This window comes from Martes martes, assembly GCF_963455335.1.
Source record: "Martes martes genome assembly, chromosome: 8".
Lineage (NCBI taxonomy): Eukaryota > Metazoa > Chordata > Mammalia > Carnivora > Mustelidae > Martes > Martes martes.
In genome coordinates this window covers 97,101,660-97,116,507 of record NC_137895.1, presented here as the reverse complement: position 1 = coordinate 97,116,507, position 14,848 = coordinate 97,101,660, and the positions used below count along the sequence as shown (strand labels likewise).

General features: G+C 34.0%; 1 protein-coding gene across 5 annotated transcripts in view; it reads right to left on the bottom strand.

The window, feature by feature from the left end:
- The window catches only part of MON2 (MON2 homolog, regulator of endosome-to-Golgi trafficking), a 117,775-nt gene that overhangs the window by 94,083 nt on the left and 8,844 nt on the right, over nucleotides 1–14,848 (bottom strand). For 3 of the 5 annotated variants that reach the window (XM_080810990.1, XM_080810991.1, XM_080810992.1), the window contains exon 2: nucleotides 8,388–8,451. The exons of 1 other annotated variant lie outside the window; for it this stretch is intronic. In XM_080810990.1, the coding sequence (XP_080667116.1) occupies nucleotides 8,388–8,451 (64 nt within the window). Of the gene's footprint in view, nucleotides 1–2,823; nucleotides 2,898–8,387; nucleotides 8,452–14,848 lie in introns of those variants that run through there. One more of the 5 variants, XM_080810994.1, reaches the window with a different exon arrangement.

The window sequence follows — 14,848 nt, the reverse complement described above, 5'->3', positions numbered from 1 at the left end:
GGATGCCCATGCTGTAATTCCATATCTTAATTTAACTCTTTCCACCAAGCCAATTCTTTCAGAAGTTTTAAAGTAGCCAACAAAAATGTAAAAAGTTAGAAAATGCACAAGCTGAGTAATACCTTAAATTTACGAAATGAAATTAAATCAGTATACACTTACTTAATAGCTATACAAAGATGAGTAAGACAGGTCTGTCATCCTCAGAGAATTTAAACAGATAACATTTGTTTAAATTATTAACATAATTTAAACAGAGAATTTAAACAGAATTCCATTTCCTTGGAATTCCAAGGAAAGAGAACATTAAACTTATGTGTTTGGTATATGGTTTTAAAAGGTACTACATCCATCAATTATTCTTTTGAGGTTAAGACTTGTAATTAAGACAGACAAATCTGAATTCTAACTTTTTTTTTTCCAAAAGAAATTGTCAGAAAGTCATTCACAGTCACCATTAAAAATATAAAACCAGTCTTTACATTAATTTCATCATTTAAATCCTCTTCTGTCTTCTCCCAAAGCTCCCTTTATAGTATGCTAAATAAAGCGCACAATCTCCTATGGCATACTCCGCAAAGTCCCTCAGTATGCCAGCATAAATTACTGATTTAACACAGCTTAGAGATGGCAAATATGATCGTCAAAGAACAGTGTTTCCAAAAGGGCTCCTTGCCTTATTTCCTTGCTTTCTTAAGCATAAAAGTTTTGATTCAAACCCAGAGTCACAAATTTTCCATAACAATGTCTCAAAACATATAGATGAATGGTTAACAAAGGAAAATAAAGCTAAAAAAATAGTGAGGCAGTAAATATGCTACCATATTCAATCCTGCCAGAATCTCTGAAGTATGAGGCTATTCCTAACTCTGTTGAACATGCCTAGTCATTAAATGCCATTCAGGTAAACAAAAGTTTCTTGTTTATCATTTTTATGATGTTAACATGTTTCTCATTTGAGTGTCACAATAACCACAGAGAGTTTACAGAGCATGATTTGGCTCAAGTGCACAGTAAGTGGTAAAGCCAGATTTTTAAAATAGGTCTTCTAACTCCTGGTTTGCTATTCTTCCCACAACATTATGCTGCCACTCGTTAAGGTAAACAGCACTTAATGCAAATCGGTTAAAACTGTTTAAAGTATGAAAGAGGACCAATGAACTGCACTGCCTAAAGTCTTCAGGTAAATTCAGGAAAGTAACGGTCTTTATAGAAGGGGGAAAAAAAAGTACTTTCTTGAGTCTCTGAGGACAATGACTTCAAGACACACTGGAGGATCACAAAGACAAATCAGTGCCAATTAATTATGATACAACGCCTTCTAATCACTTAGATTTGTTCCTCACAATTTCGTCCATCAAGGCCATTGTTCCCTCTTGTCTCTTTGATAATAGCCATTCTGACAGGTGTAAGGTTATTGTGGTTTTGATGTGCATTTCCCTGATGATTAATGATACTGAACATCTTTTCATACACGTGTTAGCCATCTATATGTCTTCTTTGGAAAAATACCTATATAGATTTTCTGCCCATTTTATAATCAGATTGTTTGGGATGCTTCATTTCTTGAAAGAGTACTTCACTATTGTCTCTGAGATCATCTAAGCCAATGTCACCACACATAATGATGCTGGTGCTTTTTTGACCTTACCATAAGGTGTCAACAGAAAATTTCTGTACAACAACTAGGTGACATTTTAAATAGGAGTCAAACTTACAGGATATTGACAATGCACACAACTCAAACGATGTAATAATAATATGAATAACTATAAACAAGTTCACATATGCACTGAAAAAGATACCTCCAGACTACCTGGCCCACAATGATTCTAAGATGCCATCAATTTTAAGATGCATTATCAATGTGAGGAATACTAAAATGTGAAAAATCTGTGCAGCTTAGAATGAATAAAATAAGGTTAATTTCAGTGAAATGCTACATAGAGGTCAGTCACAGTTACCCATGTGTCTCAAGTTAGGATAAATTAAAACAGTATTAAAAAAATAATTTTTAGGGGTATCTAGATGGCTTAGTTGGTTAAATGTCCAACTCTTGATCTTAGGGGAATGAGTTCAAGCCCTGCACTAAAATAAAAAAAATTAACGAATAATAATGATAATTCTTATAAATTTTATTTTAATGTAACTCAAAGGAATCAAATATCTACTTCTTGCCTCCTTCTCATTTTCTTTTTTCTCCCAGTTTACATAAGACTAAAATAATTAAAAAGGAAATTCCTATGTTATCCAGGATAAATAATCAATAACAAAAGAACTATTGCTCTGTTGTCTTTTGAAGCATATGTGAAAACGAAAACATCTACCATATCCAGATGACAATACTATAAGATAGATTATAACAACAAAAAAGTTAGTTTTCTTTTCTTCTTTTAAAAGTGACAGTAGTCTTAAGCAGAAATTAATCTAGCTCTTCTGAGAAGCGCTCTCTGTTTATATACAATAATTTTAATGACATGCTATTTAAACACAGCTTTATATAACACCTTCCAATGGGCTTAGACTTTAGAAATCATATTGAGGAAAAAGCTGTATAGCAATAAAGACAACCTGCTCTAACCATTTTTAAAAATCATTCCAGGAAAGAAAGAGAAAAAGGTCAACTCTTTTTAATCAAAACTCCCTATTTCAATATCCTTTAAAATATAAAGTCAGGCTTTTAGGGGGTCAGAAAAAAAGTTCATTTTTTACCTAAGTTCTTTAATAAACATGACTCCTTTAATAGAATAACACTATGTTTGATAAATATATTTTATTTCCAAATTTTATAACTGTGAGAGCAAATGATACACTTTCACACACCTGGAAGAGGTCCAGCAGGTCCCCATATCCTAGGGGTTTCCTTGCTCTGTGCAGTTTCACTGCATAATTGTAGTTTTTATCTGGAAAGAAAGAATTAAACTAGGATACCCCACTATGAATCACATTAATGGGGGTTAAAAGTTTCATTATGATAAATTTTAAATGGTCATTAAATAACAAACTGTAATTCTTGTGAAAGAAATAAAATGTGATGCAGACATGACTGTTATCCTCAAAATCCCTTAAAATTTAATTATGGAAAAGACTGATATTTCTAACAACATTAAAAAAAATAATTTAATGATTCTAAAATCTGAAAATACTTTAATAAAGTCACTCAAGAAAAGAAGGACAAATAATATATGGGCAGTTTCATATTAAAAGCATACTATATGAAAAGGAAGGATTATTCAACAAATGATGCTGGTATAATCAGTTAGTAATTCTGCACAAGAAAAAAAAATCTAGGTCCTCATGTCACTCCACATATTAATTAAGAAAAAAAATAAATTAAAAAAACTAAAGGAAAATAAAAATGACTGTCTACTATGTGGGGGAAGGGCTTCCTAAATGCAAAACAATAAATGAGAAACATTAGATTATGTGAACATGAAAAACATCAGACAAAAATCTAAAAGATAAATGACTTGCAGGAAATATAAACATGATGGGAAGTCAATACTTCTGCTATATAAACAGCTCAAATAATTTGATAAGGAAACACAAAAACTCAAAGAAATAAATGTAAAATGAAAAAAAGAAAATAATATATTCAGAGGAAAATGTTCAACTTTGAAGACAAATGTCAATTAAAATAAGAAGTCATTTGCCTGTACAATTTCCAAAAAAGATTTTTTAAGATAATAATCAGGCAAAAATGTTATAAAAATACACTCACATATTGCTGGTAAAGGCATAAAGTTTTATCTTTTCAAAAAGCACTACGGTGACAAATTCCAAGACCATGTTCATATATTTTGATTTAATAATCTTATTTCTAGAAATTTATCTTAAAAAAAATTCCAAATACTGAAATGTGTCTAACATAAAGGAATGGTTAAATAAGCTACAAGCACTTTTTCCAATATTATGAAGGAATTTTAAAAAATTAGAAAAGACAGCATCAAAGGAAAGTGCTTAACAATGTAAAAATACAAATTAAGAGGTTAAAAAGTTTTTAAATATCCAAGGAAAAGAATAAATAAGAACATATTACGCTGTAGAGAAACTACGAAATATCTGGCCCACTAGATTAACTTGTAAGCATGAAATTAATTACAGCCCCTTAGGTCATTTAGCCGAGATTATAGAACTAGCCCACCAACACACCTCTACTTTATGATGGTACATTGAAATACACCTTCCATACTGTTGTGCGAATAGTTTACATAAAAACATTAAAATGAGGGGCACCTGGGTAGTTCAGTTGTTAGGCGTCTGCCTTAGGCTCCGGTCATGGTCCCAGGGTCCTGGAATCAAGCCCCACATGGGGCTCCCTGCTCAGCAGGAAGCCTGCTTCTCCCTCTCCCACTCCCCTTGCTTGTGTTCCCTCTCTCTTGCTGTGTGTGTGTCTGTGTGTGTGTCTCTCTCAGTCAAATAAATAAATAAATAAATAATCCTTTTTAAAAGGAAAAAAAAAACATTAAAATGAATGTGCCACTGTCCTGATTCAAACTCTTCCATCAAGCAGCTCACGAAGTTACACAACGGCAATGCTTGAATAGTGTATTCAAATAGACCAAACTGTTCTCTCTCTCATATATTCAAGTAATCTGCTTTACTTTCCACTTCTACACCTTATTTGCCTGGCTAAGTTCTTCTTTTTTTTTAAGATTTTTAAAAAAGATTTTTTAAAGATTTTATTTATTTATTTGAGAGAAGATCACAAGTAGGCAGAGAGAGAGGGGGAAGCAGGCTCCCTGCTGAGCAGAGAGCCCGATGATGCAGGGCTCGATCCCAGGACCCTGAGATCATGACCCAAGCTGAAGGCAGAGGCTTAACCCACTAAGCCACCCAGGCGCCCCTGGCTAACTTCTTTTTAAGCTTTGAGACTCAGCTTCAGATTCCCAGCCTGGGTTGGATGCCTTCTCTATGTTCCTATAATAATAAGCCTTTCTATTTTTCCATCTTGGCATTGACCACAGTATTAAAATTCTCATTTAGGGGCTGTCTCCTTCATTACTCTGTTATCTGGCTGATATGAACTAAGTATGACAAAGTTCATCCACCAGAGTCATTATAACATGTAAAATTACACTAAAGACTGGGAAGTAGTAAAACACAGTAGAGGCAACACTAAGAGACTTACATTCTGGAGTGACTCACTCACTATTAGCCTACATTTAATGAGAGCTTATTATTTCCTACGTAATGTGCTAACTACTAACAATATAAGGAAGAGTATGCATCTCTCCTAGTGATTCTTACATAATGATTTCCTTATTAACAATGTATTTATGATATATATTCTATAGATGTTTATAAAATATCACAAGCATATATACTGATAAGATAGAAAATACTAAATAAAATCAGCAGATAAATTACCTTTTAACATCAGAAAATAATTCCAAAGCATATTTACTCATTGCTATTTAAAGACCTTTTAGTAATAAGACCATGTAGATATGAAAAAGGTGAGGGAAACTGTGAGAACAGGACACAAATCACACATAATGATCATCTATGTGAAAATTCTATACGTAAACTGGCAGTAGCTGAAAGCAGCCAAAGATAGATGTAACCATTATGGTTTTGAGTATGGGTTAAATAAACAATTTTAAGATATCACAACTTCATTGGTTTCCTTACTTCAACTATTCAAAAAGCAGATTCTCTCTTTATGTAATTTTTGTATAACACAAGCCTTCTCAGTCAACCTCAAGTATATTATAAACTGGCTTAATAAAAACATTTTGTAATTTATGGTAGTCAAGTGTAAGATTAAGGCATTTGGCCTTGTAAATGAAAAACTTGATGTTGCTATGTCTCACTTGCAGAGTTTTTATCTTTAAAGAAAAAGGAAATTCTGAGATAATGATCTGTATATCTGAATCAATGCTGACATTACCTGGCATAGCATTCCCACTTATGTCAGCATTCATGACAGCAGTGAAAACAAAGAAAAATAAACATTAAAGGAGGATGCTTAAAAGAAGGGGAGATGCAAAGCAAAGATTTATTGGCAATGTAAATAACCTTCCTTTGGAAAATAAATCTAAGAAAACTAAAGCTGGCTAGAAATCTATGCTGAATATCACTGGTCAGACTAGTTAATCCTAATTAAGGGTGCTGATTGTTATAGCAACCCTTTATATTTTCTGAATAGGTAGAGATATCTGAGAATTCAACATCCCATTTCATTTGCAACTCCTCCATTGTTTGGTATCTTTAACATCCATGATAGCACAAAAGAAGTAACCTACAGTCTCTAGAACTATAAAGAAGTAAACACTTCTCAAGAAATTAAAATTTTTAAAAAGTTAACTACAAATTTTTCTTAGTATAAACTGTACTCTAATTAAGTAGTTTAGAAACTATATATATTGACAAAACTCTTTCCCTTATTCTTGAGAGCCTCTGATTTTCAACATGATAGTGGTCTAAAAAGGTACAAATATTAAAGTATCAATGCTATAGATACTTGGTAAAAAATGCAAGGAAATAGTTTAAGTGCTATATAGCTCCTCAATTACATGGCTCTGGACACTATGGATCTTAAAACACGAACTATTAATCGTATTTGCATAAAGATTTGTTCTAGCATCATTTGAATAAAGCTAATTGAATTAAAATGAACAGCCCACCTATACATTAAACTCACACTGACAGACAAAATTTTCTTACTTGTTCTTAAAATTTACCAATGAGACATTTTATTTACTTTGTTATAGAACTCAGCACCAGACAGTGATCCTCTGAAGAAATCAGTCTCTTTAAAAAATCTTCATCAGCTACAGACCCAATGAAAACATCTACTCTTGGTGAATAACTAAGGACATGATATCAGCAATTATAGTAGCAAAAGTTACTATTTGTAATGATATTCTAAAATGATTAGCTAATTTAAAAACATCCAGATCATAATTTATCTTAAAACATTAGTTTCCTCATAGTAGCTAATCCACCCAACATGCATCTCCCAAAACCCACTATCCCACCCTCCAATCCAACCATACCTACCTTTGCCTTTACCCACCACTTTCACTATACCCCTTCTCAAAGTGCACACAGAGCATTATTCAGCGCTGTGAATAATGTTACAAAACTATTTGGTGTTTCGACAGATTGTTCAAAATCAGAGAAGAAGCTGTGAGAAACAGATGCAACAGAGGAAAGCTCACCCTAAGGGCAAATGTCCAGCAAAGCCCGGCAAGCCCAAGTGAAATCCACCTTCCACCCTTAAAACTTGCCCCCAGAAGTCTCCACTTCATTTTGTAATACTCTTTGAGATTCCACCAATTAGGGATTTTTTGGTATCACTTTTAAAAACGTAAAGAGATTTATGAGAGTTGGAGAGATTCTCCACTATTTGAATTTTGTGTCAATCCACTTAATAGGACGGCTTTTCTCCTATAACCAGCTGAGAGCAAAGCACCATTGGAACTGGAAATGGAGACTGAAAGATCAGTAAAGTAAGCAACAGTTACATATAACCCTTGGGAGGGAGTAGCTAGTGTGGAAACCTCACAATACCACGGCAGCATACTGTAACGGGAAGAACATGGGCTCTCAACAGCCCTGGATTTAAATCTAGTTCCACCACTTAATCATGTGACCTCAGTCCAGTAACTTAATCTTCCTGCATGTCAACATGCTCTATTATAAAGCAGAAGTATTTCCCCACAAAGTTGTCTTTTATTAAAGTGGCACAAATGTCTCACATGTAACAGATTCTCAGAAAATGCTACTTTCCTTTTCCATGTTCATTACAGAGGCAAGAACAAAAAGGTGCCAAAGAAAAGAAAGAAGTAGATTGAGTATCAAAAATAGTGCCAAAGAGGAACTCCTGAAATTCCTCCTTGAATACCAGGTTCAATCAAGAGAATGTAAGAAAACTTTTTTCTTTTCTCCACCCAGCTCCCACTCTTTCTTCATGACCATACTGTCTTAGTCCTAGGATTCAAAATTCATATAGTACTACTAAACTTATAATACTACATTATCACCTGTTTATATTATATAAAGATAAAATAGATCTTGGAAGGTGGACTGAGAACCAGTCTTTCATTCCATTCAGCACAACAAATATTAATTGAATGTCTTTTATGGGTAAGGTGTGTCTTAGGTGATGGACAAGACATGGAGGAGAATGCAAATCCTTGCCTGGAAGACAAGTAGTTTTAACTTCTCTGATTTCAGAGAATTTCATAACATTCATCTTTGGCAAACCCAATTAGTTCGTAAGTTAGGGACTTTTACATGTTATCATCATAAACAGCATGCTAAGGCATAAAGGAGAGGCCACAGAAAACCGAAAACTGTTTTCTGGGTTTTTTTAAAGATTCTACTTTTGTTATTAGTGAAATTTTCATTAATGGTTGAATTTTTAAGCAAAAAATTACCTGCCAAAATTTCGGTGTTTCGTGCAGCTATTGTTTTAACTTTTATTATTCCTGATTCAGCAGCCTGCAAGAATAAAAATAGTTAGAACATAAAACTTACTATCAACATGAATTATCTAGGGAAAGAAATCATATATGATCACTATTATCTTTATTTTCAAAACTTCAGAAACTAAAGCCTAGTAGTGCCATAAATATTAAATGTAATAAAATGTGATTCACCTGATTATTCACATGCAAACTCGGTATTACAGCATGTTGCCTTTCTCTGCCTAAGGCACATTTAATCCCTCATGAATTGAAATGTTCATAAAATATAAAAATAATATACAAAAACAAAGTCTAATGGAAAAAACTAGGTTTCTCCTTCCCCATTTCATATCTCTGTCCCCACCACTAAAAAAAATTGCAAAACACTGCAAAATCAAGTAGACCTGTTTTGGATTTGAGGAGAATGAATAATCAAAAACTTTGTTATTACTTTTAGTTTACATTTTTTTAAACACCCACTAGGTTTTCATAAGGCACCTAAAACACTGTATCATTAAGTACATTTAGCTGGCAGCATTTGGAAGTTATATAGCATTTTACACAATGCCACAGAACTGTGCTGTCCAAGACAGTAGCCATTGGCCACACGTCGCTATTAAGCACTCTGTATGAGGTTAGTCTGAATTGAGCTGTACTCTCAAGTATAAAATACACACCAAATTTTGAAGACTTAGTATGAAAAGGAAATGTAAACTATCCCTTAAATATTTACACTGGTTAAATGTTGAAACAGTATTTTGAATATATTGGGTTAAATTATACACTATTAAAATTTAATGCCTGTTTCTTTGTATTTTTAATGCAATTTAAAATTACACATATGGATTGCATTTGTGGTCCACATTATATTTCTACTGGACAGTGCCAACATATAACATTGATATATAACTTCTACCACAGAAACTCAGAACATTTTCACAATCAAGAAACATGCCTATTTTATACTTATACTGGTCTCCACACTTCCAAAAATAATATATATTCATAAGTTATATGCTTAAGTTTTCCTATTAATTTGCTTGCTACTTGCTCATTTATTTTGTCATCTCTTACTGCTTGCTAAGAGACAAATGATAGCGGGTTCTAAAGGTTTAAAAATCATTACAGAAAAACACCTGTGTCCTGGGGTTCTTAGTTTGAGGGGCACTGGATAAATGCATAAAATAAATACTACACTGTAGGCTATACTATGTATAGTATATGACCTTTGTCATTCTGTTGGTTTCCAAGCATGTGAAGCCCTTGCCTGTGTTTGCAAATTTCCCAACTTCATGAGTTCTGACGCAGGACAGAGCTTATCTTACACTATTAAAAATGGAAAATGCCAGATACTTGCTTTCCCACATGCCCTGGGAGCCTATTCTAATCCAAATAGACACACTTAGCAGGGATTCTGAACATGGAGAGAAAAGCAGAGACAAAAGAAAATTCTTTCTGATGACAGCAATAGTGAAGGTGACATCTACTTTCCCAGGGCAGTAATAGCAGAACCCAGTGGCAGCACAAAGGGGCCAGTGCCATCTCAGGTATCCAGTCACTTGTTTGGCAGAGAACAGCAGGTTCCAGCTATTTAGCTTCCCTTTGTTTCTGCACTTCTTCTAAAGCTGGTTCCATCCAGCCTTCTATCAATTATGTGAGCCACTCAATATGTATCAGTAAACTTCATTTCTGCTAAATCAGTCAGAGCCGGCTTTCATTGCTCACAACTAAGAAGCCTGATATACTAGGACTTACTTCTACAACTTTAAGGAATGAAAACGTCCCAAGTTAAATGAACATTGCTACAAGCAAAAATATAGTAAAAATAAAATTCTTCAGGGAAAGATAACTGATTTTCTAATTATTTGGGGCAGGCAGTGTGTATCAGAAACACCAAAGGCTTAAAAAAATCCTGATGCCCAGGTTGTAACACATTCCAAGGAATGTCAGTGGGAGCTAGGCATCAGTATTTTTTCAAATCCTCAGGTGAGTCTACTATGCAACAAAATCTAAAAGATGATTGCAGGGACGCCTGGGTGGCTCAGATGGTTAAGCCGCTGCCTTCGGCTCGGGTCATGATCCCAGGGTCCTGCGATCGAGCGAGTCCCGCATCGTGTTCCTTGCTCGGAGGGGAGCCTGTTTCTCTCGTTGCCTCTGCCTGCCTCTCTGCCTGCTTGTGTTCTCTCTCTCTCTCTCTCTCTGGCAAAAAAATGAAAAAAATCTTAAAAAAAATAAATTAAAAAAAAAAAAGAAGAGAAAAAAATAAAAGATGATGGTATAAAAAAGATGATGCCCAAGGTAACAGTGATTGAGATAATAAAAAATGGTCAGATTCCAAATATACTTTGAAGATGTACAAACCATAGCAAACTTACGATAAAAATTTGGGTAAAGAAAAACAAAAAACAAAAATTCAAGAACACTGAAATCATTATATATACTCTGTTATACTCACATCCCATCTCAAACTCTGTTACATAAATTTCTTACAGAGTCACTCTGTTGTCACTGAGATTACTTCTACCATCATTTTCAAGGTCTTCCCCTCTTCATTATGACCCTTTGTACTCCATATATGTGCAAGTTCAATATTTCTTCCTACTTCAGCATCAACAAAAACTGGTCTAACTGAACCATCATAAATACCACTGTTATTTGTCCTGACTCTGAATTCTAGCTAGTCTGACCTTAACAGTTTCCAAAATCAGTCCTATCACTTGCTAGATACCAGATGTCAGTCAGTAAAAGATTTCAAATTTGCTAGACACTATTCTGATTCCCTGAGATAAATTAATAGCCTATCCATGTCTGTGTCAGAGATATGTATAAAGAAGTATAAATAAATAAATTGTAAAGAGTATAAAATGCTTAACAATTATTTTTATACCTACACGATAAGGAAAAGGAATTAAAAGTGGGTGGGTTTTTTTTTTAAGTATAATAGTTCCAAAGTAGTGTTTTAAAAGATACATAACCAGTATTTTCATTCCTAAACACAAAAAAAATCATAAGGACTATTTGTTGTCTTGAGATAATTAGACCTATCTTAGAGATCCCCATTTTTTTACATGCAGGTTTCTACTCTCAAACTTCGAAAATGTAACAGCTTATCCCCTAGGTACTCTGTGTGGCTGGAAAGTCTCATTATCAGAGTTTACTGACAACATTTGTATACCAGGGACTCCCTAATCACTACAGTCTTACTTCATACACTGGCCTAGCTACGTCTTCAAGAGCGTCTTTTATAAATGGAGGTATTCAGACTCAGATTGCCTTCTGTTTATCAATGATAGTCTATGTGAAGAAGAGTCTTTAACTTCTTGCTTTATAAGTATCCTCTACTCTGATCAGGTTATCTTGTATATCCACTAGGGAATTACTCAATTATAAACATAGTTATTTTTTTTCCTGAACTTGCTCTCAAGCATAAAATATTTTTTTAAGAAAGTTGCCATTTCTGTAGGCTTAGATAGAGATAGGATACATTAAGGTGAGTAGTCTAATATATCTATTCCTGAGGGTAATCTGAATTAGGAAAAAACACCAAAATTAAATACACTGTAGTACTTAATACCCTTTACTCTTAAAATTAATCTCTCTCAAGAAATATTTTTTCTTTTTTTCAATATTTTTTGCTTACCCAAATAGACTCACCAGGGACTGTGGCACAGAAAACAGAGACAAAGAGAATATGTACCCCTCTTCCAAGACCATCTAGAATATTCTTGGCATCACTTCTTACTCGGTAAACTCTTCCTGGGCAATCTCATAATTCCATGGTTTCAATTACTTTCTAAATGCTGAAAGTAATTTCAATTACTTTCTAAAAGACTCCTAAATTATATTCCTGTTCCTTGCCTGCCTCTTAAACTGTAGGACTTATTCACCTAAATGTTTAAGGGGCACCTAAAATTCAAGATATTCAAAATAGGTTTCATCATGTCACCCCCTCCACACATTTCTACTTCAGCCCCAGAAACACTTGTTTCTCCTCCTTATAATCTCTATTTTTCTGAACAGCAGCAGCATCCATCTACTCACTGACTACACATCTAGAGATTCTCCCTCATTCCACAAATCTGATCAACCACAAAGGCTATTTTGTGAGCATATCTTATATTTATCCTTCTCAAATCCACTTCTACGCCTTGATTTAAACTTCTCGTTATCAACCTAAACTAGTAAAATGAAGGTTCTCCTAGTTTAGAACCTAAACAACCTAGAGATTTCTCTACTTATAATCTTGCCCTCCATTCATCCACTGAGTCAATTTTTCAACGGTTCCCTAGCACCTATCTCTACTGGAGTTTCTCAAAACTGAATAGTGTAAGGCCACCCTTTAAAAGAAACAAAACAAAAACAAAAACAAATAAAACCTCATAGATCTACCCAGTTACTGACAAATCTAAGCATGTATAAATCAAATTAGGAACAAATTCCTTATTTTTACTGCTCTTAAATTAAAACCCAACAAATTCAAAAGTTATATACAAACCCAAACTAACACTAATTTAATGTGACAAATAATGCTTTGCTGAAATTAAACCACTGCTGATAACATGAAGATAACTGTAGACTTATGGAGCAGGCTCTCCTGATTTTGGCACCCTTATAGTACCATAAGCAGTGACAGAAATAATTTCTTCCATCAATTTTTTCTGTGACAACTATCAAAAAGCTTTCCCATCTTTGTGGGCTATCCATGGTTTGTACCTATAACACTTTATCCCATTCACCTCATTACATGTCTATTCCTCCATTCTAACTGTAAGCCCCATAAGGACAAGAAATATATTCTATTCATCCCTTCACATTACTAATGCCTAACAGTGCCTGGCATACAGGAACTACATAATAAATGTTTCTAAACAAAAACATTAAAAGTTCTAAGTAGAAGAAGAGACTTCATTGCCCACTAACTGAAAAATCCAGAGGAAATCTGACCCAGAGATTCACAAAGCCACCAGGGCTGCAGTTCCACTTCTTTGCCATTCTACTGGATCTGTCCTGTTCCATGGTAGGTGAATCCTTAGGCCACTTCCAATCTTGGCAATAAAAACAGCTGCAGCCATTCTATACATCACAATTTTATATGACACTATCTAATAAAGCTCTCTTTCAGTAGCTTTTAAGAAAGAAAGGAAACTCATTGTCCAGGAGCACTCACTGGCATTATGTAAGTTGGGCAGAAATGAAGGTGGGGATGGTGGGGGTGGGGAGGGTTTAAACTAGATTAAACTAATCAAGGTATGGTACCCTGAAGAAGGAATAGATTAATTCACCTCAATCCAGGTCTAGAAATGAAGGAAGAGTGCAGCCTACTACTGAAAGACGGAAGAGGAAATGGATGTTAGGAAGAGAATTAACAAATGTCCATTACTTGAACTAGGGACAAACTAAAAAAAAAAAAAAAAAAAAAAAAAAAAGGAATGCTAATTCCCTTTGTCAAAGCTTCTAAATTAATGATCCACAGGACGTAGCATTAAAAAAAAGGGCTAAAGAAGTAATGTGAAATTCAACTTAACAGCAACTTGGATTTAAAAATGTACTCATAAAAAAAATGAAATAAAAATAAAAATGTACTCATAAGACATCAGGCAGGCATAAAGCTGCCTAAAGACTTATGATTTTGGATGTTAGGTAAAATCAAAAGACCTAAAGTGAAGTCTACATTTGGGAATAGGGAGATCTAGAACATTCCCTAGAGGACAATATGCTCATAAAACAATACACTGAAACCAATACAATTTTCTTTTGTAACATTCAATTAATCTACAATCCCAAACTTTGAAAGATACATACCTACATGGCATCCTATTCAAAACCTCTGACCAAAAACAAAAACAAACAAAAAAACAACTCTGGCTTCTAGGAAAGAAAAAAATTTTCTTTAACACATCAAATGAAAGATTAAAATGCAAATTACATGTGGATGGCTAAAATATATATGTGATATGCCTATATATATGGTATCCCTTTTCTTTCCTTTTAAAAAAAGTTTAATCTCCAACAAGTAACTAATTAGTACTTCCTAGATATAAAAATGCTTTGCACTATGGTGAACAGAAAGATAAACAAGATTCAAGATTTACCCATAAGGAGCTATTTGGACAAACAAACAAACAAAAAAAAAACCCTAAAATCACTATAACAGAAGGTAAAATATAAGAGTTATGAGGAAATAACTTTTAAAGTAAGTTTAAATGAAAATTGAGAAAAGAGAGGGAAACATAATAGCTTGAAAATCCTGGGAAAGAGCTGTTAACAGTTTTTGCTCTAGCAACTACCAGTACATGGCACACAGCAGGTACTCAAAAACTATTTCATGAACAAATGAATAAAGGGATGAGAAAAGAAATTCGAAAATTATCTGGGGGCACCTGAGTGGCATCCAATTCTTGGTTTCAGCTCAGGTCGTGTTTCTCAGGATC